This window comes from Trichechus manatus, unplaced genomic scaffold (genome assembly GCF_000243295.1).
Source record: "Trichechus manatus latirostris isolate Lorelei unplaced genomic scaffold, TriManLat1.0 scaffold00001, whole genome shotgun sequence".
NCBI classification, from domain to species: domain Eukaryota; kingdom Metazoa; phylum Chordata; class Mammalia; order Sirenia; family Trichechidae; genus Trichechus; species Trichechus manatus.
In genome coordinates this window covers 23,324,876-23,352,603 of record NW_004443937.1, presented here as the reverse complement: position 1 = coordinate 23,352,603, position 27,728 = coordinate 23,324,876, and the positions used below count along the sequence as shown (strand labels likewise).

The window sequence follows — 27,728 nt, the reverse complement described above, 5'->3', positions numbered from 1 at the left end:
TCTTATGGAGTCTTTTTAAAAGAGTTAATAGTGAAAAAGTCTGTATCCTTAAAATATTTAGTGTTAAGAACTTGGTGAATTTTGGTAAACACTGACTAAATTTTACCCTGGCAGGGGTGAATGAATCAAGTCTTCTCTTAAAGTTTAAGTAGAATACGGTATAAGCCGTTTCTTGTATTTTTTCTTTTTTTAAAAATTTTATTGTGCTTTAGGTGAAAGTTTACAGGGCAAATTAGTTTCTCATTAAAAAATTTATACACAAATTGTTTTCTGACATTGGCTGCAATCCCTGCAACATGTTAGCACTCTCCCCCTTTCCACCCCGGGTTCTCCGTGTCCATTCATCCAGTTTTCCTGTCCCTTCCTGCCTTCTTGTCTTTGCTTTTGGGCAAGTGCTGCCAATTTGGTCTTGTATACTTGATTGAACTAAGAAACACGTTCCTCACCTGTGTTTGTTTTATAGGCATGTCTAACCTTTGGCTGAAAGGTGGACTTCAAGAGTGGCTTCAGTTTTGAGTTAGCAGGGTGTCTGCCAGCCGTAGTCTCAGGGGTTCCTCCAGTCTCTGTCAGACCAGTAACTCCGATCTTTGTGAATCTGAATTTTGTGCAACATTTTTCTGTCCAGTATGCTCTATTGTGATCCCTGTCAGAGTGATTGTTGGTGGCAGCCAGGCACCATCTAGTACTTCTGGACTCAGGCTGTCTTCTACTTCCTAATGCTTAGAGCAAGGGCTGTCAAACTATAGCCCACAGGCTGCCTGATTTTATAAATTAAAATTTTATTTGACACAGCTATCCCTATTTGATTAACGTATTGTCTATGCCTTCTTCCACACTACAAAGGCAGAGGTGAGTAGTTCCAACAGTAACTGTATGGCCCAGAAATCCTAAAATACTTAATATCTGGCTCTTGACAGAAAAAATTTGTCGACCCTTGCTGTAGAGTCAAGGGTGTCTGCTGTGTGACCTCAGACAAGGCACTGAGCCTAAGTCTCAATTTCTTCATCTGTAAAAGGAAATAACAGTACATACCTCATCTGCAGTAAAGGATTAACTCAGTAAGAGTGGGATGTCCACACCCTGCTCACTAAAGGTTTGGCCCTTGACCTGCTCCTGGGAGGTATCCTCCAAGCCCCTGGAATAGCTTGCCTGATAAGTGTGTCTCTGTTTACCTGAAGGTCTTGAGCCATACCAGGGAGTCCATGCTAACAATGTAATTTATGTGGAGACCCTGGGCCACACAGTATCAGCCTGAATTCTGGAGGGGCTACAGACTAGGTGACTAAGGTCAGCTATGTGGGTTGTCTGCCATGCCTATGTGACTGGCCCCAGCAAGAATCCTGGACAAGGCTCCATCCAGTAAACTTCCCTGGTTGGTTGCCATACATCATTGCTAGAAGCAAGCGCTGTGCACACAACTGCACTGGGAAAGGACAACTAGAAGCTTGTGCCTGGTGTTGCCAGGACCCTGTTCTATTTGTCTTTTCCTTTTGCTGACTGTAATCTGTATCCCTTTGTGGTAATAAATTGTAACCATGAGTATAAAAGCTTTGCTGAGGTGAGTCCTTCCAGAAAAACAAAGAACTTGAGGGTGGTCTTGGGGACCCCTGAACAGCACCTCATTAAACTGTCATAGGAATAAAATGTGATAATCCACACTAGGTGTTTAGCAGTAGCTGGCATACAGATTTACTATAATGTTCAATACATGTTGGCCATCATCATCATCAAACCACTATGCAAATATTTTGAGATTTTTTTTATTCCCATTATAGGACACATCTAGCACTTAAAAGACTAATTTCAAATGAGGTTTCTGTTCAATCATTCATTCAACAATTATTTGTGTTACTACTCTATATCATCCACTGCTCTAGGTGCTAGAGATTCAGTAGTAAACAAAATGGACAAAAATCCCTGCCTTCATGAAGTTTATGTTCTATTAGGGTGAGACAAAGATAAACATAAATAAATAAAATATATGGTATGTTAGGTCATGACAAGTACAAGAAAGGAGAATATTATATTTTGAGAGAAGGGAGAGAACTGAAACATCAGGTTAGATGGCCAGCAAAGGCCTTTCTGACAAAATGAAGTATGAGTGAAGATCTGAAGGGAATAAGAGAGCCAGTCATACCATTTTCTAGGGGAAGAACATTCCAGGCAGAGAAAATGGCAAGGGCAAAGGCCCTGAAGTGGGACAAATCCTGGCATCTTTCCAAGAATAGTAAAGGGGCTAGTGTAGTCAGTGAAATGGATGAGAGCAGTAAAGAATCGAAGTGGTAATAGGGTGGGGAGGGGGTACTGGAAACAAATACAGGGCCTTGCAGGTCACAGTAAGGACTTTGGCTTTGACTCTTAATGATATTAGAAGCCACTGGAGACTCTGAAGCAGAAAAATGACATGACTTAACTTATGCTGTGTTGAGAAGAGACTACAAGAGGACAAGGATTAAAAGCAGGAGGGTACTGCAATATTTGAAGCAAGAAATGACATTGGCCTAGATGTGAGTGGTAGTGGTAGGACTGATGAAAATTGGATAGTTTCTAGACATCCTCTGAGGGTAGAGCCAGCAGCGGTTTCCTTACAGTCTGAGTATACAGTGACAGAAAAAGAAAGCAGAGAAAACTAGGGCTTGGGGTCTGGGCAATTACAAGGATGGAGTTGCCATTAACAGCGAAGGGGAAGATTACAGGGAGGAGGGTTGGTTTATGGTAGGGAAGGGGATGGATACCAGGAGTTCAGTTTTGGACATGTTAAGCTGAGATGCCTAATTGGACATTCAAGTGCAAAAATCAAGTACACAACTAGACATAAGGATCTACACTTCAGAGAAATCTGAGTTGGACATATAAATCTGAGAGTCTTAGCACATAGATGGCATTTAAACCAATGAGACTAGACACAAAAAAGAAAAGATTCAAGGTCTGGGCTCTGGGCCACTCCAACATGTAGAGGCCAGGGAGATCTGGAGAAACTAGCAAAACCAACTGGGAAGTCACAGCCTGAAAGGTAGAAAGTAAACCAGGCGAGTATGTTTATCCTGGAAGCCAAATGAAGTAAGTGTTTCAAGAAAAGAGTGATCAACTGTGTCAAATACTGGTGATAAGTAAAATTAGGACTGAGAAAAGTCCATTAGATTCAGCAGCATGGAGATTACTGAAGAGTTTGAAAAGGGTAGTTTTGGTGGAGGAGTGAAGATGAAGACCTCCGGAATGGGTTCAAGAAAACTAGGGGAGAGAAACTGATAAGCCTTCTGAGAAATAGGAAAACAGCTGAAGAGGGAAATGGGAACATGAAAGGGTTTTTATGTTTTGTTTTATTTTAGGATGGAGAAACTACAGCATGTTTACATGCTTATTAAAATGATCCAGTAGTGAAGGAAGAATTACTGGAGCAGCATTTTAAGAGAGAGAAATGGTGGTCCCTCCATTGTAATGGAAGAGAAGCTGGAGTTCTGGGAGCACATATAGGTAGGTGAGCTAACGTATTGCTGGGAACTTATGAAGGTCTTTTCCAGTTACTTCCATTTTCTTGGTGAAGTAGGAAACAAGCTGTTAGCTTTGAGGATGTATGAGGAGGAACTGGAAATTTAAGGAGAAAGAAGAAAGTATGAAATAGCTGCCTAGGAGTCAATTAAATTATGCAAAAGTTGCAGGCAATCATACACATTACCTGGCAGAAAATAAGAACAAAAACCTGATGCCAAAAGTTCTCCCCAAAATATCACACACCAGTGGTATGTTTCAGCATCAGGTTAGGTTTAGCTCTATCTCCTATATCTTCTACACCTGTGGTCAAATGACTGAAGCTTATAATAATGGCCCTCAGGTCTTTATAATATTCTAAAATTTCAAAGAAGGTCAAATGATAGTACTTTGTGTTTAACAAGGCAAAAAATAGGCAACATTTTGTTTAGAAAGAGTTACACAAGATTTGAGATAAACATCAATACCAAAAAAGCTAAATATATAATTAAACAGTATACCCCATTTTCCCAGACAAGGGAAATCCTACTTATACTGTGCTTATGTAAAGCATCAAGCCATAAATCCCATGAACAGAGTAAACTGATTCTTTTACCCAATAAAAAGGAGTTATACTTGTTACCTGACATTACTGTTAAGATGAAGTTCTGCATTGCCACTATTTAAACCAAGAAATAAGAAAATGCAAGATTCCCTAGTACCTTCTCATCCAAGTCTGAACCTTTTATGTGTTCACTTAAGTCTCCCAGTTTTTCACTTTCAGTGGTCTCATTGATAACTTCTCCTAAGGAAATATTTAGACCTTTGGATTCATGCTTTATCTCATTTGCTGAAAAGAAATAATATCCAACTGTAGAAACTTTAAATAACAAAATATGCAAGTCATTCAAAGATTGCTCTAAAAATGAGTAGAATTCAGAGGCTCTTTTAAGGTCTAATGTGACAAATATGAAGTGGAGTCTTAAGCAAAGTATACATCTTTATAAAAATAACTCCATTATATGGTATAAAAAGAATTGGCAGTAATATAAAATTGAAAGAACATTTCAAGATAAATACATTTAAGAATCTTTCTTGATCATGTCCAGCTGTTTTCACTATACTTCTAAAACTTGAAAGTAAAAAAAAAAAATTAACTTACGTATAAAGTTAGTTCCTGTGGAGTAAAGATCCAGGTAATTAATACTATGATTAGTTGTTAATTATCAAAAATTTTCAAAAGGACTCAGATTTAAAATGTGGTAAAGCTCCATATATATTTCAATTTTAAAATAAGACTATAACAATTGCTGAGGCCAATTATCTATCTTATGTAGATAAAGCCCAGCATAATTTTTTAAATAATCAAATGGAAAAGAACTCAAAATCTGGCCTGCCAACCAGTCATATTAAAATGGAGAAAAACTGACAAACTGTAAAACACGGGGTTAACAAAACAAAGATATTTCAATACTGCATATTCCAAAAATGTCCAAGCTTACCTGTTAACAAGGAAGCACAGATGTCTGACTTCATCAATCCAGGATCCAGCACAGGAAAGTCTCTATTATAAAGCCAACAGAGCTTAAACACTATATTCCAAGCAGAACTATCTATCTCTCTAAACACTATACAATACTAGTGTTAGCAGCTGGTGAACATAAGCTCAAGTCCTCCAGGACAGAGTACTATACTGTGATTCAGAACTCGGCGCACCCAGGCAGACCCCTCATTTGGTTCTGTAATCACATACTGCCTCAAAGTTAGGCAGTGCTGCCATTCAACTCTGCCACTCAGACAGAACTCAATGAGATATATCAAGCACCTAAAGATATACAGAGCATTACACCAATGAAAGACAGTTTTTAACTTCTACTCTCAAGCATATATATATACACATGTATGTCTTCAGCGTAAAACACAGACAACTTGAGAGCAAGAGGTTGAGGTTTTTTTTGTAGTCTCTAAAGACAACATCATCTAAAGGTCAAAGCTATACAGATCAGAGTTAGACCAGCCTGGGATCATATGCTGTTCTCTCACTTACTGTATAATCCTTGGCAAAATTACGTAACTTCTTTGAGTCTAATCTTATCTGTAAAATTAGAACACCACCTACCTATGAGGTTATTGTGAGGATTAAATGAGATAAAATGTCCTTAAAGCCAATAACATAGGCTCAACAAACAAAAAGTACATATACAGTAGCTAAGCCCTGGTGGTGCAGTGGTTAAGAGCTATGGCTGCTAACCAAAAGGCTGGCAGTTGGAATCTACCAGCCGCTCCTTGGAAACCCTGTGAGGCAGTTCTACTCCATCCTGTAGGGTTGCTAGGAGTCAGAATCAACTCAACGGAAATGGGTTTATGGGTTTTTTCAAATACAAAGGGCCAAACACTATTCCATTTTTAAAAATCTAGATAAAAATTTTAAATACATAAAATTACGCAGAATAAAATATAACAAACATCTATAATCCCACCATTTATTCATTTAATAAATGGGTTTTATTAAACATATTTCACAGCTCTACAACTGCTCTTTATCGGTTCAGGGTTACTTTCTCGGCAAGAAATAGGAAAAGTAAACATTTTGTGTACACTATTCTCTGAAGTCTTTGAAAAATATTAAGTATTTTCCCAACATATACCCTAGCAACAATCATAAGTATACAGTTTAAAGACTGGGAAAATAATAATACAAACAGAAAACACACACACATGCAAATCTTTCTCCAACCCAGACTTCTCTCTAGATTTAGCTGTCTATCAGAACATTTTCATTTCAGTATCTCAAAGGCCTCTTCAGAGCAACATGACTAAATAAATCTGACCTCTTGAATAGGTACCCCTTCCTGAATCTTACCCCTCTGCATCTGAGATGAATGTTAATGTCCTTCTAAGAGATTAAAAACAAAACAAAAACAAAAACTCCTCTCTGTCCCTCACCCCTGTCTGATTAATCAATCTTCACTTCCTGAATCTCTCAGATCAAGCCTTGTTCTTCACTCCTGCTCCCACTTGTGTGTTTGAAGTCACCATGTCCTTTGGGTCTGTATTACAATAGCTCTGTGCCGATTTATTCTCCACACTAAAGGTATGATGATTTTAAAAATGTAAATCAGATCAAATTCTCTACTTCAAAGTTCAGGGGATTCCTATGTGCTCTAAGGGTAAAGTTAAAACTCACCATAAGTTCCAGTTAGTTGGCCTTTTGCCCCACTTTCCTCCCCTCAACGCCACAGTTGTCAAAGAGGGAATGGACGCATATTCATTAGTCTTAAAAAGCCATGGCAAGCAATTTAAGCTCTATTCTCGAGTATCTGAGAGCCACTGAAGAAGCACTGTAAGCAGTCACTGGCAGATCAATTTCTGTTTCTGAATACCACTATGGCAGAGGATACACTGAGCGAGTTGAGGAAAAATAACTAGAAGCCCATTACAATAATCTACAAGAAAGATGAATAGCAGAAGTGAGAACTGAGAGGAAGAGCAGTCATGAGAGAGATTAAGGTAATAGCATCAACAGGATTAAGTGACCCAATGAATAATACTGAAGAAGTGAGGGATGGGGAGGCTTCTGCAGTTTGTAATTATCCTGAAAGTTCCATTCATAAACAGGTACGGCAAACGTATTGCCTAATTTCAAAGAATTAAGCTAGTATTTCTAATATTGCTGGTACAGTTTAAACAGGCACAAGAAACTTTCTTCTATGATGAACAACTAACGAGGAAGGCAAATTGACACGGGACTCTTGTAAGTAGTTCACTTCTGTTTTGAATTTGAGACACACAAAGAAGTTCAATTATCCTAAATTAAAAATACATAATGAACAAAATTATAATCCATCAAAATATTTTACAGTTTTACATTGATGGAGTGGAAATTTATAATTTGGCATTGATGCAGTGGGAAAGGAAGAGGACAGGGAAAAAACGAAGGCTAGAACGAGAAAAGGAGAGAAAACAGAGACAGACTTGGGCAAGGCTAGAGAAGTACAGAGAAGAGGATATCTGAGCAAAAAGGAGAGGGGAATAAGAGAGGCTGAAATAAACTCTGAAGCACTACCCATGTTACATCAAGTTTATCCTCTACCTGAACAGAATTTTTCAAGTGGCTGATAAAATCTCTCTAGTGGGTCCCAACCGGGAATATTTTAAAAAATGAAACAGAGTAAAATGCAAGACATGAGATTGCATCACTTATAATATGGAAAATAGTTTTGTAAACCTATTGTTTTATATATTTGTAAGTATGTATTGGGTCATAATATAAAACACATCTTTTACTGTGAGTAAATTGCCAAACAGATTTGAAGATGACTACTCTAGAATAATCACTAGCAGAAAAAGTTTAAAAAGCATTGTTCAAGAAAAACTTTAAAATGTTATTGCTTTTGAGATGTTAACTAGCTGACTATGGTCAATGTTCGTTTATTTACATATTCACACACTGTTTTTGAATAGAGCTGCTATATGTTTACCAGGACAATTACTGTGCAGATAGCAGTGGCCAAAGTGGAGAAATATTACAGTATCCAGTTCATTGGGCCAGAGGTTCCCTAGCCTGATAACATCCTGTGAGATGCTAGGTCTCCTGATATTATAAATGATTTTCTGATCAAGACAATACTGTATACTCAGCGAAGACAAGAAACAATAGTTTATATGGCTTGAAAGAGAAAAAAGTAAAAATCAGAAATGACGCTTCTTCATACTATCCCGCCTGTTACTTTAAGGAGGAGAAAGAAATGGGGGAGGCAAGGGATCAAAAGTTAAATAATATTCTACGGTAGTTTACAGAGCAAATGAATGAAAGCCACAGAAAGAACCAGAATGCCACTCTTCCAGCATGCTGTTTTGGAGAAAGCAGCAGACTTCGGAGCTCTGGATTAAGATCTCAGCGGACACTAGCTGTGTGTCCTTTTGGAAAGTTAATCAATTTGACTCAATTTTAAAGATAGGGAGAGTTTCAACGTCAGAATTGTTGCACTAAATGAAATAATGTAAGCAATGTGTCTAACACAGGGTAGACACTAAACATCAGTTCTTACAATTGTGTAAAAATCTGCAGCACAGTTAGGGTGCCTTGGATATTCAGTGGAGAAAAAAATCGAAGAAAGTAAACTTCTTGAAACAAAGGCTGAGGAATTCAAATACACAAAGGAGACAGAATGACCTTTACTTATGGTGGAAACCTTATTCTTTGTCATTTGGTATGGTAAAACTGGTGATAATACTACTGTACTCCAGAAGGCCGAGATCTTGGGGAAAAACTGGGGTTAAATCAGGTTCTGAGAAAGTTTAAGTAGGGGTTAGTTGAGATGGGATACAATTTTCCCAAGCTGGAATCATCTTAGGCATGGGTCTAAACTTAAAAAAAAAAAAAAATCAAACTCGTTGCTGTCAAGTTGACTCATAGTGACCCTACAGGACAGAGTAGAACTGCTCCATAGGGTTTCCAAGGAGCAGCTGGTAGATTTCGTTAGCAGCTGTAGCTCTTAACCACTATAGCACCGGGGCTCTAACGGGACTCAAATACTTGGGTAAAGGCGGTAGGTTTTTATTTTCTATGCACTGGTGCCAGGTTTTTTTTCCCCCATGGAAGTCTGTGTTTATTATATACTGGTTCCAGAAACCACAATGGTTCCTTATAGATTTAAGTCTAAGTTGTGAAGGTGATATGGCTATAACATCCATCTCCCCACTAGACTGCCAGCACCGATTCTGTACTGAGTTCAAATTTTCATGCCTGATTTTCCAGGCCTCCTTAATCTGGCATCAACCTACTTATTAAATCTTATTTTCCACTATTCTTCAGTATCTATCTGCTATGGAAAGAAAGAATTCGCTGTTTCCATTTACATATATTCCAACCTGGGTACTTGAGAAACAGCCTATAAGACAGCAGGAATTCAGCTTAACTCTTTCCCCTCCCTCAGTGTACAAGGGTCTGGGCTTGCAATAGTAAATAAGACATGGACATTTACTACTATTAAGGAGTCCAAAAGTTTAGCAGGTGAGAGAGATGTAAATTATACTATTATGAAATCAGTGCCATAACCGAGGTAATATAAGGTGCTATGGGAACCAGAAGGGCCTGAAGGAGTCAGGAAAGGCTTCATAACCTTCCCTACACGGCCATGTTCATGTCTACCTTTACCTTTTTGCCTACATTTTCCTCATTATCGCTCCTCCTCCACCAAACTTTTCCCCCTTGTCAACCTAAATCAACCCAAGCTTCAAGATCTGTACAATTCTTAGCTCTTCCAAGATGTCCCTTCATCTCTCTTCTCTAAATTCCTAGTATTATTAGTACACCAATTTATATATTTTTGTTTCAATACATTAGTTTCCCCCCCAGCTACACAATAATTTCCCTAAATTTTTGGAATATTCTTAAAAACTCAATGATCCACTGTACATTATCCAAGTGATATTTTAGCATATAATAAAATTCTGATGATTGAGGATAATCCTATGTTCTGGTACAGATTAACTGTCTAGCACTATTACAGACATTCTCAGATCATTTCTAACTGTATTTACAGGCTGATTCAAAAGTTTTACCAATTTTACCCATTACACATTTCCAACTCATCAGCTCAAGTTTTAGCAAATGAGTTCTAATAAAGTTTCACTCCTAACGCTTTGGATTTTAATACAGACTTTCCCCACTGTGGAGATTTATAGTAAGCATGCTAACATGACTTAAATACTTTGCAAATTCTTCCTAACAGGTCTGAGAATACTTCCCCCAAACATTAAATAAGCTCAGGTTTGTCTATCTGTTTTACCAGTTAGTAGTAGTCCAAAGTTTCTGCCAATATCTGGGCCTTGCCCTCCCATCTTCTATTTCAATTTTGATACAACAGAAACAGGCCTCAACTTCTTGGTGTCTTGGGGGCTTTGGGGAGTATATGAACTAGGAACTGATTGGTAAGAGGGCTAGAGCTAAAATTTGAAATAATATTTTCTTGAGCTTCATTCAGTCACAGAATCACTAATGACTTTCTGTGCACTATTGGCAAATCTTTTGGTTATCATCCATTTTTCCATGTTAAGGTTTACCTTAGCACTATGGAAGACAGTAAAACTGGTATTTCCGGTGCAGAAAAACAAGTGAAAATATTAAAATAACTACTGAGGAAATTTTCAAGTTTATTTAAAAACTGAAACTCAGAAGGAGATATGAAAAACGAATAAGAAGCAATCCAAGTGTAACTGGTTCTTCTGAAGCCAATGGAAATCAAGTGCAAAGACAGTAACAGAAAAATCATCTGAAGTAGAAACGATACTACAAACCAAAATGTCTCACCTTCTCCGAGGAAAAACTGATACATAATTATCAATCTCAAGATTCATGATGATGATGATGATGGGGTGGGGGAGCAGGGGGCGAGGAAGAGAAGAGGAGGAGGAACAGCAGCAGGAGAATGAGGAGAAAGCAGCTTCAAGAGGAGCAGTGGGAGAATTACTTTGACCTGACTTCTCCACTACCACACTCAAACCAGAAAGCAGGGGAGCAATATCTACATGGTTGTTAGGAGGAAAGAAGTAAACTAAGACTTTTACACACAGATAATTTGCTCTTAGACAACAGTCATTCTTAAGCATCCAAGATGTTAGGGAACACAACAATTGTGAATTCTTCTTGAAGAAAACTGCTTTGAAATTTAGTCAATTAAGAGATGAATCAAAATAATCAATATTTGAGGAAAGTAAAAAAGAGTAAAAAGGACTGGTGGTAAGCACTGGATCCATTTAAGTAAAGAACTAAGAGCAAGAATCTTTGTGAATACAGATTACTGAAGAGACTATAAATGACACAAGATTTAACAATGTAAAATAAAAAAATTAACAAAAATGTGGGGGGCAGGGTGGGAGAAAAAGTCAATGTGTACTGCTGTGCTTATCTTTCATATTAGGAAAGCAAATGCTGTTGTCTAAAGCTGGATTCAGAAGAGGACATGGAACAAGGGATATCACTGCTTATGTGAGATGGATCTTGGCTGAAAGAAGAGAATACTAGAAAGATGTTTACCTGTGTTTTACTGACTATGCAAAGGCATTCAACTTTGTGGATCAAAACAAATCATGGATAACATTGTGAAGAACAGAAATTCTAGAACACTTAATTGTGCTTGTGAGGAACCTGACATAGACCAAGAGGCAGTCATTCAGACAGAACAAGGAGACACTGCATGGTTTAAAATCAGGAAATGCGTATGTCAGGGTTGTATCCTTTCACCATACTTATTCAATCTGTATGCCGAGCAAATAATCTGAGAAGCCAGACTATATCAGGATTGGAGAAAGACTTATTAACAACCTGTGATACGCAGATGACCCTACCTTGCTTCCTGAAAACAAAGGGGATTTAAAGGATTTAAAGCACTTACTGATGAAGATCAACGACTACAGCCTTCAGTACGGATTATACCTCAACATAAAGAAAACAAAAACTCTCACAACTGGACCAACATGCAATATCATGATAAACGGAGAAAATATTGAAGTTGTCAAAGATTTCATTTTACTTGGATCCACAATCAATGCCCATGGAACAGGGAGTCAAGAAATTAAATGACATATCGCATTGGGCAAATCTGCTGCAAAAGACCTCTTTAAAGTGTTGAAAAGCAAAGATGTTACTTTGAGGACAAAGGGGGGCCTGACCCAAACCATGCTATTTTTAATCACCTCATATGAATATGTGAAAGCTGGGCAAAGAATAAAGAAGACTGAAGAAGAATTGATGCCTTTGAATTATGGTGTTGATGAAGAATACTGAATACACCATGAACTGCCAGAAGAATGAACAAATCTGTCTTGGAAGAAGTACACCCCGAATGCTCCTTAGAAGCAAGGATGGCGAGACTTCATCTCTTTGGACATATTGTCAAGAGGCGGATGACCCTACCCTGTTTGCTAAAACGAAGAGGATATGAAGCACTTACTGATGAAGATCAAAGACTACAGCCTTCAGTATGGATTAGGACATGGAGAAGACCATCATGCCTGGTAAGGTAGAGGGTCAGCAAAAAACAGGAAGACCCTTGATGAGATGGACTGACACAGTAGCTGCAACAGTGAGCCTAAATATAGCAATGATTGTTTTGAGGATGGTGCAGGACAGGACTGGTCGCTATGAGTCAGAACTGACTCCACAGCACCTAACAACAACAACAATATACCTAGATACCAAAAACTAAACCAAACCCACTGCTGTTGAGTCAATTCCGACTCACAGTGACCCTACAGGACAGAGTAGAACTGCCCCATAGGGTTTCCAAGGAGTGTCTGGCGGACTTGAACTGCCACCCTTTTGGTTAGCAGCCGTAACTCTTAACCACTACACCACCAGGGTTTCCATGTCTAGACAGATGTCTGGAATTCTTCACACAAATTGTTAGCAATTAATTTATTATTTTGCATGGTGGGATTTTCCCCTTTTACACTTTAATGTAATAAACGTATCATTTTTGTAAAATCAGCCTTTATTCTTCAATAAATAAATAAAAAACCAGCAAACATCCTAATCTTTAATTCACAACATTTATCTTTCTCTATTTTTGGCTGTAGCTCATTGTCAACATCTTGTTGGCCAACAGAGATGTTCGCTTTTGAATGCAAGAGCTGTTCTATTTTTCCTGTACATTCCTCGAAGGAAGCATGGTGTAACAAGAATAAAAAAAAAACTAAATAACTTTTTAAAAAAACCTTTCTTTATTGAACCCTTATACTTGTCCAGTGCCATGCTAAAACCTTATCCATCCATTCTGTGATTTAATCCTCACAATCCCGAGGCAAGTGCTTTCCCTTTTTACAAGTTTTTTAAGATGAAATAATTTGCCCCAAAGGTCACACAGTTAATAAGTGTCAAGGAGAAGATTAAATAACCTAGATTAGACTGTAAAGGTCAAGCTCTTAACCATTAGTTTTAGAGTAAGACAGACCTGGGTTCAAATCCAGGCTCTGTTACTAGCAGTGTGACCTTGGCCAAGTGACAAACTGTCATCTTCATTTTTTCCATTTTGGAATGGGCAGATTACCATCCTACATCATTAAGTAGTTAAAAATAAATTATAAAGCTCTTGGTTATTTGGCACACAGAAAGCACACTATTTGGTGATAAGTTATAATTTCTTGCAACACTAAGAGCATCAAGATGGGTGTGATATCATAAAGCTGACTATAAACTTTATAAATACCAGAGACATTTAAATCATATACCTTTGAATTTTAGTGAAAAGTGTTTTCATGTTTCTCTTTAAATCCGTTCACAAAACATTCTGATATTAAAGTATTGTGACATACTAATATAGAGCTTGAAGAATGGTAAAAGTTCAGTAAAATATGACATAATATTAAAAACAATTTGGGCCAACGAAAACAGATTAAGCTCCTGAGCATGAAGGCTTACTACATGGGTCCATCTAAAGTTGCCTCAGCATAGCCTTATTTGGGGAGAATCATCATCATTTTAAGGCCATCACCATCATCTTAAAAGTAAAATCATGAAACACACACATCTAAATTTAAGCTAACTTTTGATTCTAGTCTCATTTACTTTAAATAAAACTTTCTAAGACTTCTTGGTTCCCTGAAAATGAATTTTTTTATCCAACAAGCCCCAGAAAATGGATTAATATATACAGCACTCACCTTAATAAGTAACCTGGCTGAAATAAAAGTGTATCTGCATGTTCATAATAATTAATAAGAACATATGAAAATTAATTGACTTTTGAAAGAAGCAACTTCAGTAATATTCACCGTTTTTAAATTTTGAATAGCTTATCTGCTCCATTATATTTTCCAAGATACGTACAATCCTTTACTTCTACTCTAAGTTTTAGCATTTCTGCGTCTCAGAAGTAATATATTACATTTAAAAAATGACTGGGTTAAAAAAAAATGGAGCTTCAATTATCACTGGTAAATTAGTGACACCTAAGGGTCTAAAGTGCTTCTGAAATCCCCAACAAAAATCTGCACCAAAAGGCATACTTTAACATGCATACCTCAAGTCATCATTTGGTTCTTTTTTTTCCGGAAGTTCCATGTGCTTGGAGTCTGTTGTTTGGTGCTCTTCAGCAACACTGGGCTCCAGGCTTATCATGGGGACTTCTGAAGTAAAAGAAAGCTCCCCTTCACTGGAAACTCCAAAGAGATCTGGGTCATCCTGAATTACGTCAATTAAGAGGACATCATCTTCATAAGCTTTAAGAATATCTGGAAACTCCACTTTAATTTTTGAAAAGCTCTTAGTCATTTTTTTACCACTATCTTCAGAGGAAACTGGTTCAAATGTGTCCTGTTCATTAGAGCAGAAGGCGGTACTTTTCTCTATACATCCAGGATCACAAGAAAAAGTATTTTTTTTAACTGTAAGAGAAATGGCTTCCTTGTTGGAAACAATATTGCCTAGTTCGGAGATGTGACTGGATGGTTTATTATTACCTTGCTTTGAGAAGCCTGAAGAAATACCACTGGAATTTTTACTGTAGAATGAGTCAGAACTCGCCTGCACTGGAGTTGTACTATTTTGTATGCTCAAAGATTGAGTTCCTGAAGTTACTGTGGAGACATTTTCTTTACTCCTATTTTGTCTTACCTCTGCTACAGATAAATTGTCAAGACGTTCTAGGGGACTATAAGCTTCTCTCTCTGATGACTTGATATTTACTTCTTTTCTTTTCTCTGTTTTATTCTTAAGCAAGGGAATTTTAAAATTAGTCAGCCGTCCTGTGTTCAATATTTTAACCAAATCTGGAACCACAAGTGTCTGCTTAGCAATACATGCTTTTCGATGAATAGATTTGCCTGTAGAGTTATTTGCTTCCTGGCCATCCTGGGAAGTCACTGTCAAATTAGGTTTTGCTAAATTCCCTCTATCTTTTTTTTTACTTCCTGTCAAGCTTTGAGTAACGTTAGTTAACTGAGTATCTTCAGTAGGATTCGAAACTATCTCTGGCCCACTTCTGCTCAGATCCTCTGACCTTGCTTTTTTATCATCACTGATTATAGATTCCTCTGGAACCATTAAAGTAGGTTCTATTGCAGAAACTGAAGACAGGCAATTTACACTGGAATCCAATTTTTCTTTACTTGAAGATTCAGTGTTTGTTTCTGTTATGGAACTCTGTAACAATACTTTGGAATCAGTTAAGTGAGTCTGATTTGCTGGGTGTTTAAGAAAATCATCTTGACTCAAACTTTCCCCAGACCCAGAAAGTAAGTAATTTGATCCTGGCAAGGAAGTCTTTTTCCAACACTGGACAGATATTCTAGCACATGAATAACAAGGCCAAGTTCTTTTACCAGTCATTGGTATTGTTCTGCGACAGCTTAACTTTGATTCTTCAGCTTCATTTCCAAACTCTTCCTGTGAAGGACTTCCAATATGACAGTAATCAGAAAGATCGGAGGTATCACTAGGTGACCTCACTATTGAGCTTTTCACCGACTTTAAATGTTCTTCTGGCTCCATGTTTTTACATACTAAGGGCTCTGAAGCAGTCTTTGTTTCTTCTTTCAAAAGTGGGTCAAGGGTTTTCTGAAATTTAGCATTTATCTCATGTTCAGGACTTGTTTTTTTCCCTACTGTTTCTGGGAGGCTTAATGAATGATCCACTGGAGAGCGTGTGTTATCGTTCACGTTCCTCAAAACTTTGCAAGGGTCTTTTTTAGTCTCTGAAGTCCCTGCTTCTTTACCTTCATCACACATTTCATTTTCTTGTAACACCAACTCAGACTTGTTATACACATTACAGAAGCTCAACTCAGTAACTGTTTCATCTCTTTTTTCAGACAACTTCATCTTTTTCTTAGGTTTTTTCCCAATATTGCTCTCCTCCATTGAATATTTATTTTTTTCACTTTGAAGGCAGGAAAGCAAGCCATTATTTGTACTTTGGTATAAATCACTTTCTTCCAGCAATAATTTATTTACTCCCATTAAGTTTTCTTCAGTTTGTAAAAGTTGCGGAATACTATTTACATCACTCTTCTCTGCAAGACTCTTAAGATTTTCTTTCTTTGAGGAATTTTCTGCTACATGCATACATCCACCATCAGTTTTATATTCAAGGTTGTTTTCATCATTACAACCCTTAAAATAGGGGAAACAATTACAATCATATAACTTTAAAACAGAATTATTTTCTATTCCAGGTGACAAGCTGTTACAAGAATATTTTGGAGTATTCTTGTACAGTTCATCTTGGAATTCAACGTTAATATTTTGTGTAGCCTTTTCTTCGGTTATGTTGAGAGGTACGCTCTCTAAACTTTTAAGTTTTTTAGTCTGAATTCTTCTTTTAATACCTTCTACCAAACCTTCCTTACTCAAAGACTGCAAGAAAGCCATACTCTGAAATTCACTGCACTCCACTGTTTGGAAAGATTCCGAACTGGTTAACGATTCCTTCCTTACCAGCTCAATTCCTGGCTGTGGATCATCCCTTGAAGCTTCAGTAACTTTTCTTTTTTCCTTGGCTGATCAAAACAACAAAACATACCAGAAAAAATTTTACATTAAGGAGGAAGAAGGAATGCCACTTAAAATAAAAACTTACTAAGCCACCTATCTTTATTTCCCTGAATAGCTGTATGGAAATATACTTTGTTTTTAAATAAAATACCTATTTTCAGGTAAAGAGCTACATAAAAACCTGTATAAACTCTAAAACAGCTGAATAACCCCCACCATCATCATTTTACACTAGCCAAAATGGGTCATTAGAGGGAATTTCTCCTATAGGAATTCTGACCAAGGGCTCCTAACGGGGCAAACACGTTTCAAAATAATCCCGTTTGCCTTCTCCTGATCATGTGCATCAGTAAAAATCACGCAGATTAAAGTTAAAGACTACTAGTGAAACAAGGACGGAGCTGACAAGCTGAGGAGCAAAAGGTGGAAAAGGAGTGACCACTGAGTGCTTTCTTACTGTGTCTTCCTGACTGCAAGGGGAGCTTGGCCTCCTTCGCTGCTTCTACATCCACTCCGTCCGCACTCGACCGGCCCACATGGTCCCGAGACAGGCCTCCCGGCCCCTCCACTCGCCGCCTCGTGGCCTTCCCAGCTCCGGACGCCTCACCAGACGTCTCACTTTCCACTTGTTCTCTCCCAGACACCGGGGCCACCATCCTCCTCCTTTGCCTGTTCTCCTCACGCCCCGCGGGCTCAGGGCCGCAGCTTTCCGCCTCGCCTGGACCTGGCGCCGCCCTCCGGCCACGCTTCCTCAGGTCCCGCGCTTCGACTTCACGCCCCCGGGCCGCCGCTGGGCCCGAAGGGTTCGGGCGTCGCATCCGCCCCGGGGCGCCCTCCCTACCCTTCGGGGCCCCGCCGCGCCCGTTCGCAGGAGCCCACCGGACGCGCAAAAGATGCTCCCTTGACCAGATGCCTACAGCCGTCAGCCCCGCACCACTCCGCCCACTAACTCCTTCCGGAAGCGGAAGCGGAAGTGGGGCCTGCGCGGCCAGGTCCCGCCGGATGCGGCTGGGCCTAACGGGCGGAAGGGCCACGAGCGTCGCTTGTCGGGCGCCTAGGGAAAGTACCTCGTGCCGCGCCGAAGGCGACAGCGACTTGGGCAGGGGGTGTCACTTGCACGGGCCTCCCCTGGGTCTCTGTTGCGCCTACCTCTAGGCTGGACTTTCCCAGAGACCTTCAGGGCTCCCTCTCACGCCCTAGATGCTCCAAAGACCAGTCTGCCAATGGCCTCTAAACTCCACTTCAAGACTTCTCTTGGGATCCTGTCCAGCCACCTTCTTGATACATCATTAGGATATCCTACCCGTAAACCAGTTGCCCTCTGGTCCATTCAGATTCATGGCGACCCCATGTGTGTCAGAGTAGAACTGTGCTCCACAGGGTTTTCAATGCCTGATTTTTTTCAGAAGTTGCTTGACAGGCTTTTCTTCTAAGGTGCCTCTGGGTGGACTTGAACCGCCAACCTTTCAATTGTTTTGCACCACCCAGAGGTGCCGGATATCCTGCAGGCACCTTAATCTCAGGATGCGCAAAACTGAGCTTACTTTTCCTCACGTGCTTGCACCTCTTGTGTTGGTGGGTGTGCCACTATCCATCCAGTTTAAGCCAGAAACTTAAAAACCACCAACGACTGCTTCTCTACTCTTCATCCTTTACATCCACATTCACTAAATCTACTTGATGCTACTTTCTAGTGTTTGTCAGTCACTCTTCTCTTTGCCATTGCTGTGGTCCTCAAATTTTCTTGACTGACATCAGTTGCATCAGCTTCCTAAATTTTATTCATTTTTCCATCCTTGTACCACTTCAGTCAGGCTTTCCCCTGCTGCCAAGTAATGTTCCTCCAACAATAGGTGATCCAGGCACTCCCCAGCTTGACTCTTCAAGAACCTCCTTTGCTCACAGACTAAGTAATTGGAAAACCTACAACTCCTTAGTGTGGTATGTGAGGCCCTTTCTGACATGGTCCCTAAATTATTTGACCAATTTTATCTCTTACCACTGCCACTGTAGGAAAAAATCTGTGGTTCAGTGGAAAACTGCATGGAAGTCACCATCATTCTCTGATTCTGATTCTGTGGAAGTTATTTTACAACACTAAATTATAGATAAGTGATAGCAATGCAAAATTGTTGTGCATAGACATGTAAATTTTGTCCCGTAGAAGTTCAATTGACTTCCTACTCTCACTGTGGAAGAAGCCAGTTTTACCTCCATTTGCACATTCATTTTAATATTCCTGATCTACAAATATGCTTAGTCTTTGGACTTGTCTTTTGAACCAGTTAAAATTTAACATAAGTAATATAAATATAAATAATATAAATGTGCCTGGTGAGGGAAATAAGATCTTGAACACATGTTCATTTTTATATCTATAAGAGAGTCATGATTATGAGTATAGAACAATGCCTAGCAGATCATAATATGCTTTTTGAAAAGTATTTTTCAACACCACATATGTCGTTGTTAAGGAGCCCTGGTAATGCAATGATTAAGCACTCGGCTGCTAAGAAAGGTTGATCGTTCAAACCCACCAGCTGCTACACAGGAGAATATATCTGGCTATCTGCTCCCATAAAGATTATAGCCTAGGAAACCCTATGGGGCAGTTCTAGTCTGTCATATAGGGTCAGTATAGTTGGAATTGGCTCAAAAGCACACAACATGTTGTTAGTTGCTGTTGAGTCAGCTCTGACTCATGGTGACCTTATATATATAACAATGAAACGTTGCTGGGTCCTGCTGTTGCATCAACCTATCTCATTGAGGCTTTTCCTCATTTTTGTTGGCCCTCTACTTTACCAAGGAGTCCTGGGTGGCACAAACAGTTAAGTGCTTGACTACTAACTGAACGTTGGTGATTTGAACCCATTCAGAGGCAACTCTGAAAGGTCACAGCCTTGAAAACCCTATGGAGCAGTTCTATTCTAACAACATGAGGTTGTCATGATTCGGAATTGACTGATGGCAACTGGTTTGGTTTTTTGTTTTTTACTTTACCAAACATGATATACTTTTGTAAGGATTGGATTTTCCTGAGGACACGTCCAAAGTAAGTGAGTCAAAGTCTCGCCATACTCACTTCTAAGGAACATTCTGGTTGTATTTCTTCGATGACCGATTTGTTTGTTCCACACATTTGCTCCACCACACATACTCTCCACTTAAGCCATTGGAGTTCCTCAGATTTCATATGCTCTGTCATGCCTTTGCCTCTCTACATGCCAGTACAGGAAATCCTTCCTTTGCTTGTCTGCCCAGTGAACTATATGTTGTGCTTGAGTGCTGTTGAGTTCATTCCAATTAATAGTGACCCTATAGGACAGAGTAGAGTTGCTCCATAGGATTTCCTAGGCTGTAATCTTTATGGGAGGAGATTGCCATGTCTTTTCTCCTTTTCCTTCAAACTGCTGACCTTTTGGTTAGCAGCCAAGTGCTTAACCATTGTGCCACCAGGGCTCCTTAGTGAACTATATAGTTCCCTTCAAGATTCAGTGCAAGGATCACCCCTCAAGGATGCTTATACTTGGAGGGGTCAGGTGTTCCTCCTGCCTGCTAACATATTCTTTTCATTCTGTTTACTTGTGTGTCTCCCTCAGGGCAGACACCTTCTGTAAATCTGTGTTCCATGTGCTTAAAGAGGGACCTGGTAAATGTGAACACAATGCATGTTATACATTAAAGAATGGTAGCAATGGTGCATAGAGAGTGAATACTATGGCAGTTTTGATGAGCAGCTAAAGTGGAGCATTCTTCGGAGCTTTTATAAAACAGAGCTTAGGTAAAGGAGGTGTAAAATATCCGGAAACCTTCCTTGTTTCTTCCTACTCATAAATATCCCCAGTAAAAGGGAAAATAGTTTAAGAATAGAAGATTTATAAAAGTTATTTCAGGGACTTCACTTATGCACATTCCAAGTTCACTTTGTGTCTCAGTTTCCTCATCTGTAAAATGAAATAATAACAGTATCTCTTTACAGAGTTTTTATGAGAATTAAATGAGTTACTATGCATAAAGCACTTAGAACAATTCCTAGCAGATCATGAACACTAAATAGATGAGTGAAATAAAAATCTCAATATACATTGAAAGATGTTGTTAGTTACCGTAGAGTCGATTCTGACTCATGGAGATCCCATATGTGCAGAGTAGAACTGCTCCATAGGGTTTTCAAGGCTGTGATCTTTCAGAAGAAGATTGGTGTCTTCTGAGGCACCTTCAGGTGGGTTCGAACTGCCAACCTTTCTGCTAGTAGTTGAGTGTTTAACTGTCTGTGCTACCCAGGGACTCTTTCCTAATTAATTCTAACATTTATTACCTTCAAAATAAACATTGCTACTAAGATCTTAGTAGAAGAAAGGTAAAAATTCAAGAGTCCAGCTTCTTCGGTCTGCGTGGAAATAGATGATTTAAAGTAGGCAGAGCCTATGAATTTAAAAACTTCTGACCCATAGCTGGTGAGCAATGCATACAATAGGAATCGGAAGAGCTTAGAAGCATAGTAAATTGTAAAATAAAGCACATTTGAGTGTTCTGAGTAAGAAAATTATAATCTGTATTAAAACTTGTAAATTCCTTTTACCAAACTGCTTTCATAGAAAACTTGAGAGGAGATGAGGTGTTTGTAAAACTTTTCATGGATTTTATGCTCTCTTCTGTGAAATGACTATTGTAATCCTACTATGTTGTTAGGTGCCATCGAGTTCATTCCGAGTCATAGTGACCCAATGTGACAGAGTAGAACTGCCCCGTAGGGTTTCCTAGGCTGTAATCTTTATGGGAGCAGATCATCAGGTCTTTTCTCCCACGGACCCTCTGGGTGGGTTCAAACTTCCAACCTTTGGGTTAGCAGCTGCAAGTTTAACTGCTGTGCCACCAGGGCTCTTACTATAGCACTCAGCAATGTCTGGAAGGAACATTGACTGGAAAGAACAGAAAAGACTCAATCTTACATGTAGAAGATATCACACATTTAGGAGTCCAGAAGATGGTGTAGAATATTTATTTACCCATACTTACTAGGTTTCATCTCAGTCCACACAGAGTCTGCCTTATATGGGTGCTTCTAGTCCCCTCCCTTTTTCTTTTCTACCCCTCTTCCCTTTGCCCTGGGTCTTGTCTGACACTACTGTCCAGCTCTTGAAGTCAACTACAGGGTTACTCCTCTTCCAATGTCTCTTGTGGGTGGTGGGTCCTAGCTCTATCCTGGAAAGATGACAGCAGAGTCACATTATCCACATTCCACAGCTACAGGTTATAGATGATTGATCCCTAAGACTGGCTACATAATTTGTGGGGCTCAGTGCAAAATGAAAATGTGGGGCATCCCTTGTTCAAAAATCATTAAGAATTTCAAGACAGTGACAGCAGGGTACTAGACCATGTACAGGGCCCTGTGTGACTGCACATCTGTGAAACTGGCCCTGCAGGTCCATGCTCTACTTCTACAAACATCTGTAAGAAAAACAAACCTCTCTATTACTAATATTTATCAGCTCTAACATCGTAACTTCTATTCTTTACTGTGCCAGTCCTTGGCCAGTTTGCACTCAGAACAATTCTGCACCCTTCCTCTGCCCTTTTCTGAACCACAGGGGCCAGCCCCTGCAGTCTGTGTTGCTCAAGCTCCTAGATCAGCTGGCTTTGGATGATATTTGGCCAATGGAAGGCACTGGTAGGAGAATGGAGAAGGGAGACCTCCCCCACATCTCTCTCTGCCTTGGGCTGCCTATCAGACAGCAGCTACATTTGTCTGGGGCTCCATCTCTTGCTGGACATGCTCACTGTGGTGCAGTTTTGGCCAATTGACTTGAGGTCCCTTTGCCTGTCCAGTTGAAGGGTGGTAGTGGCTTTCTGCTGTGATTAATCTCTGAATACTTCACTTAGCTCTGTTTATTTTCTCAGTTCTTCCATCCCACTCCCTGGATTATACGCCTCTGTTTAAATATTTAAAAGTTTCTTTTTTTTCCTGATAAGAGCCTCCCGTCCCCCCACAACTAAGGGTTAGGAAGGAAGGGACAAAGCAGATGAAAGGAAAGATTTCTGTTTTGCCACAGTGTCAGGAAATGTTCTTTTACCACCTTGAAATGGACATCTAAACACTCCGAGATTCAATTTGGTGTCCCTTCCAAACATGATTACTTATCTTTCTCCTAAATATTTCCAGCATTTTTTTCCAGGTTTAGCTTCTTATTCGATTTTATAGTCTAAATCTTCTGCCCAGGATTATCATCCAGCCCAATGTTCATCAAAGAATAACATACTGGTATCCCTCAAGTGTCAAAAATCAATGATTTTATTTTACCTCTAGAAAAAGAATCTAAGGTTTCAAAGCCTGCCACTTGTCCCAAATCTTCTAGTTCAAACTTGGGAATCTCAGTTAACTTCCTATCCACCAGAGGGCTCCAGATCCAAAGAAGACAACAGTGTAATACAACTGACACCATTCTTTCCTCAGGCTCCAGAAACTCCATGCTCTTTAGTCTGTATTTATTTATTTTTTTAAATATTTCTTTTTTTTTAAAATTGTACTTTAGATGAAGGTTTACAGAACAAATAGTTTCTCATTAAACAGTCAGTACACATATTGTTTTATGGCATTGGTTAACAACTTCACGACATGTCAACACTCTCTCTTCTCAACCTTGGAGGACCTTTTTTTTTTTGGTAAAAATGTACATAGCCAAAGATACACTATTTCAAAAATTTCTACATGTACAATTCAGTGACATCGATTGCATTCTTCCAGGTGTGCTGCTATTCTCACTATCCTTTTCCAAATTATTCCATCACCAGTATCTTCAACTCACTGTCACCTAGGCTTCCCATCAAACCTTTTGAGTTGATGTTGTCAATTTGATCTCACATAGATAGTTCTTTTTTTTTTTTTGTACTTTAGATGAAGGTTTACAGAACAGATAGTTTTTCATTAAACAGTACACATATTTCCCTACGACGATGGTTAACAACCCCACGACATGTCAACACTCTCCCTTCTCAACCTCGGGTTCCCTATCCCCAGCTTTCCTGTCCCCTCCTGCCTTCTAGTCCTTGTCCCTGGACTGCTGTGCCTCATTAGTCTGGTTTTGTTTTATGGGGCTGTCCAACCCCCGGCTGAACGGTGAATCTCGGGAGTGACTTCACCACTGAGCTAAAAGAGTGTCTGGGGGCCATGCTCTCGGAGTTTCTCCAGTCTCTGTCAGGCCAGTAAATCTGGTCTTTTTTTGTGTTAGAATTTTGTTCTACATGCTTCTCCAGCTCTGTCCAGGACTGTCTGTTGTGATCTCAGTCAGAGCAGTCAGTGGTGGTAGCCAGGCACCATCTAGCTGTACTGGACTCATTCCGGCGGAGGCCTTGGTAGCTGTGGTCCATTAGTCCCATGCTCTTTAATCTTAAGAGCCTGTGATTGTATGATGGTGTCATTGAGTTGGAAGAACTCGATTATTCAATGTAATAAGTCCCAAATAGAACACAATAGGAATTTTTGAGCAGACCAGGACCTTAAATAAATTATCTAGTCTAACCTCTTCGTTTTACCACTGAGAGGCTAGAGAAGCTAAGTGATTCAAAGATGCTGTGAATCAATCATTTCCTAATGGTCTCCTCGTGGTCGCTCCTTAGCTGGCTGAGCTTTTCCAAGTGACCATTCTCCAGGAGACAAGCCTCAGAGAGAGACTGAAGCAAGCACAAGTTTTATTCTGCTGCATCCGCACACGGCTGCACACTTGTCTAGGAATGACAATGGTGCATGTGCCCACTCTGGCATCTTTGCGAGGAAGGTACAGCAGTTTACTATTTTTTCCCATAGCAGGGACTACTAATTAAAAGTTAGAAATGAAATTAAAATAGGATTAAGTTTGAATTCACACTGAATGAATGGGTTTCTGGTATTTATCTCTCATTGTTGGGTGCCATCGAGTTGACCGCACGTGACAGAGTAGAACCGCTCCAAAGGGTTTTCTAGGCTGTAATCTCTACGGAAGCCAATAGCCAGGTCTTTCTCCTGAGCAGCCGGTGGATTGGTTTGAACCGCCAACCTTTCACTTAGCAGCCAAGTGCTTAAACGTTCTGCCAGCGGGGCTTCCTGGTATTTATCTATTTCTACCTTTAGTTCTGTGGAATTTTATTATTAATTGCATCACACTTAAGATTGCTATATTTTCCTGAAGATCTTTGTCAAATGCCTCTTCTTTCTTGCAATACTCCTTGACTTGCTGTCTGCTTAGGTTCTCATATAGCCACCCTACCAGGTTTATGGTTAGTGTTGGCATGGCATATCTTTTTCCATCCTTTTACTTTCAACCTGTCTGTGGATCTCCTTGTTTTCTTTATCTAATCTGACACTCTTTTAGTTTTAATCTCTTTTGAATACTTTTTGCTGTTGTTGTCAAGTGCCATTGAGTTGATTCTGACTCATAGTAACTCCATGTTACAGAGTAGAACTAATGCATAGGGTTTTCTTGGCTATAATCTTTATGGGAGCAGATTGCCAGGCCTTTTGCTGGCAGAGCTACTGGGTGGGTTCTAACCACCAACCTTTCGGTTAGCAACAGAGCACTTAACCATTGTGCCACCAGGGCTTCTTACAGAATTATAGGCTGGCATTTTCCCCTCCTTTTGAACATTTTATAGACAGTGTTCCATTGTCTTCGGGCTTCTTTCTTTTTTTGGTCCAGTTTTTCCTCCAAATGTAATATGTCTCTTCTTTGGCAGTTTTAAGATTTTCTCATAATTTTTGGTGTTTAGCAGTTTAACTTGGTAGTTGTTGTTAGGTGCTGTTGAGTTGGTTCCGACTCATAGCGACCCTATGTACAACAGAAGGAAACACTGCCTGGTCCTGTGCCATCCTCACAATCATTGATAGGCTTGAGACCACTGTTGCAGCCACTGTATCCATCCATCTCATTGAGGGGCTTCCTCTTTTTTGCTGACCTTCTACTTTACCAAGCATGATGTCCTTCTCCAGGGACTGATCCCTCCTGATAACATATCTAAAGTATGTGAGACGGTGACATGAAGTCTCGTCACCCTTGCTTCTAAGGGGCATTCTAGCTGTACTTCTTCCCAAACAGACTTGTTCCTTCTTCTTGCAGTCCACAGTATATTCAGTATTTTTCGCTAACACCATAATTCAAAGGTGTCAATTCTTCAGTTTTCCTCATTCATTGTCCAGTTTTCACATGCGTATAAGGTGATTGAAAATACCATGGCTTGGGTCAGGTGCACCTTAGTCCTGAAAGTGACATCTTTGCCTTTTTTTAACACTTTTGTGAGGTCTTTTGCAGCATTTTTGTGCAGTGCAATACATCATTTGATTTTTTGACTGCTGCTTCCATGGGCATTGACTGTGGAGTCAAGTAAAATGAAATACTTGGCAACTTCAATCTTTTCTCCATTTATCATGATGTTGCTTATTGGTCCAGTTGTGAGGACTTTTGTTTTCTTTATGTTGAGGTATAATCCATATAGAAGGCTGTAGTCTTTGATCTTCATCAGTAAGTGCTTCAAGTCCTCTTCACTTTCAGCAAGCAAGCTTGTGTCATCTGCATATCTCAGGTTGTTAATGAGTCTTCCTCCTATCCTGATGCTACATTCTTCTTCAGATAGTCAGCTTCTTCATATAGTTCAGCTTTTTGGATTATTTGCTCAGCATATAGATTGAATAAGTATGGTGAAAGGATACAACCCTGACATACACCTTTCCTGACTTTAAACCACGCAGTGTCCACTTGTTCTGTTCAAACGACTGCCTCTTGGTCTATGTACAGGTTCCTCATGAGGACAATCAAGTGTTCTGCAATTTAACTAGGTGTGGTTTTCTTTATAGTCATCTGCTTGGGTTTACTGAGATTCTTGAGTCTAGGAAGGGTTTTTCTCACTCTGGAATTTATTTTCTCTTGACTTCTTACTCATTGCCTTAAAAACATACATTTTTTTCTAATTGTTATGATAAAAGCAATGACTTATTGTAAACTTTTACATCCTAGATGAAAGCTGGAAGTTGTGCCTCTGATATTTAACCTATTCATAAGATAGAAGTCAACTAAGTCCTTTTCAGTATACTGATTTAAACCTGTCAAAGTAAAATAAAACAATGCCCTTCCACCTGAATCATACACACATACACGGTCTCTAATCTTTTAGGTTCTAGAATTTGTAGCTGCTTCTTCGCAGATTTAAAAAAGTCACTTTTTGTTTCAGGAAACTTGCCGAAATTTAAATTTGGCTTTTATCTCCATGAGCGTAGTTGTGTTATACGTTTATCTGGTAATTTCACTACCTGTGGTGCTTGTAGGTCCCTTTCTTTTACAGTGAAAGCTGTGAAAGCTGGAACCTGTGTAAGGCGGAAACCTGTCAGAGAAAGAAAACGCAAATATTTTCCACTAAAGTGAGTGATAGAAAAGTGGTAAGACTGCACCCTGTCAAATGTGGAAAATTTGTGAGACCTGGAGAAACAAGGTAGTCCCGTCAAGCCTTAGCTTTCACAGGTTTCACTGTATCAGTTTTGGTTCTTGAGCATATTTCTTAGCTCCTTGTGTGCCTGGTTATATTTGATTGTGTACTGAACATTATACTTGAAGAAATTACTTATAAAATGATGTGGTGCATAGGTTGATATTATCTTCCTCCAGAGAAGATTTCCACTTGCTTCTGTTTCTTTTTTTTTGTTTTTTTTTTTTATTTTATTGTACTTCAGGTGAAGGCTTACAGAACAAATAGTTTCTCATGAAACAGTAGTACACATATTGTTTTATGACATTGG

General features: G+C 39.4%; 1 protein-coding gene across 2 annotated transcripts in view; it reads right to left on the bottom strand.

The window, feature by feature from the left end:
• TOPAZ1 (testis and ovary specific TOPAZ 1) overlaps positions 1-17,848 on the bottom strand; it is a 76,189-nt gene extending 58,341 nt beyond the window's left edge. For both annotated transcript variants that reach the window (XM_004368442.2, XM_023726119.1), the window contains exons 1-4: positions 17,421-17,848; positions 14,493-16,968; positions 4,971-5,032; positions 4,191-4,318 (exon numbers count right to left, since the gene is read on the bottom strand). In XM_004368442.2, coding sequence (XP_004368499.1) covers positions 4,191-4,318; positions 4,971-5,032; positions 14,493-16,968; positions 17,421-17,781 — 3,027 coding nt within the window. In that variant the 5' untranslated portion in view covers positions 17,782-17,848. The remainder of the gene's footprint in view (positions 1-4,190; positions 4,319-4,970; positions 5,033-14,492; positions 16,969-17,420) is intronic.
• Positions 17,849-27,728: the final 9,880 nt, after the last annotated feature.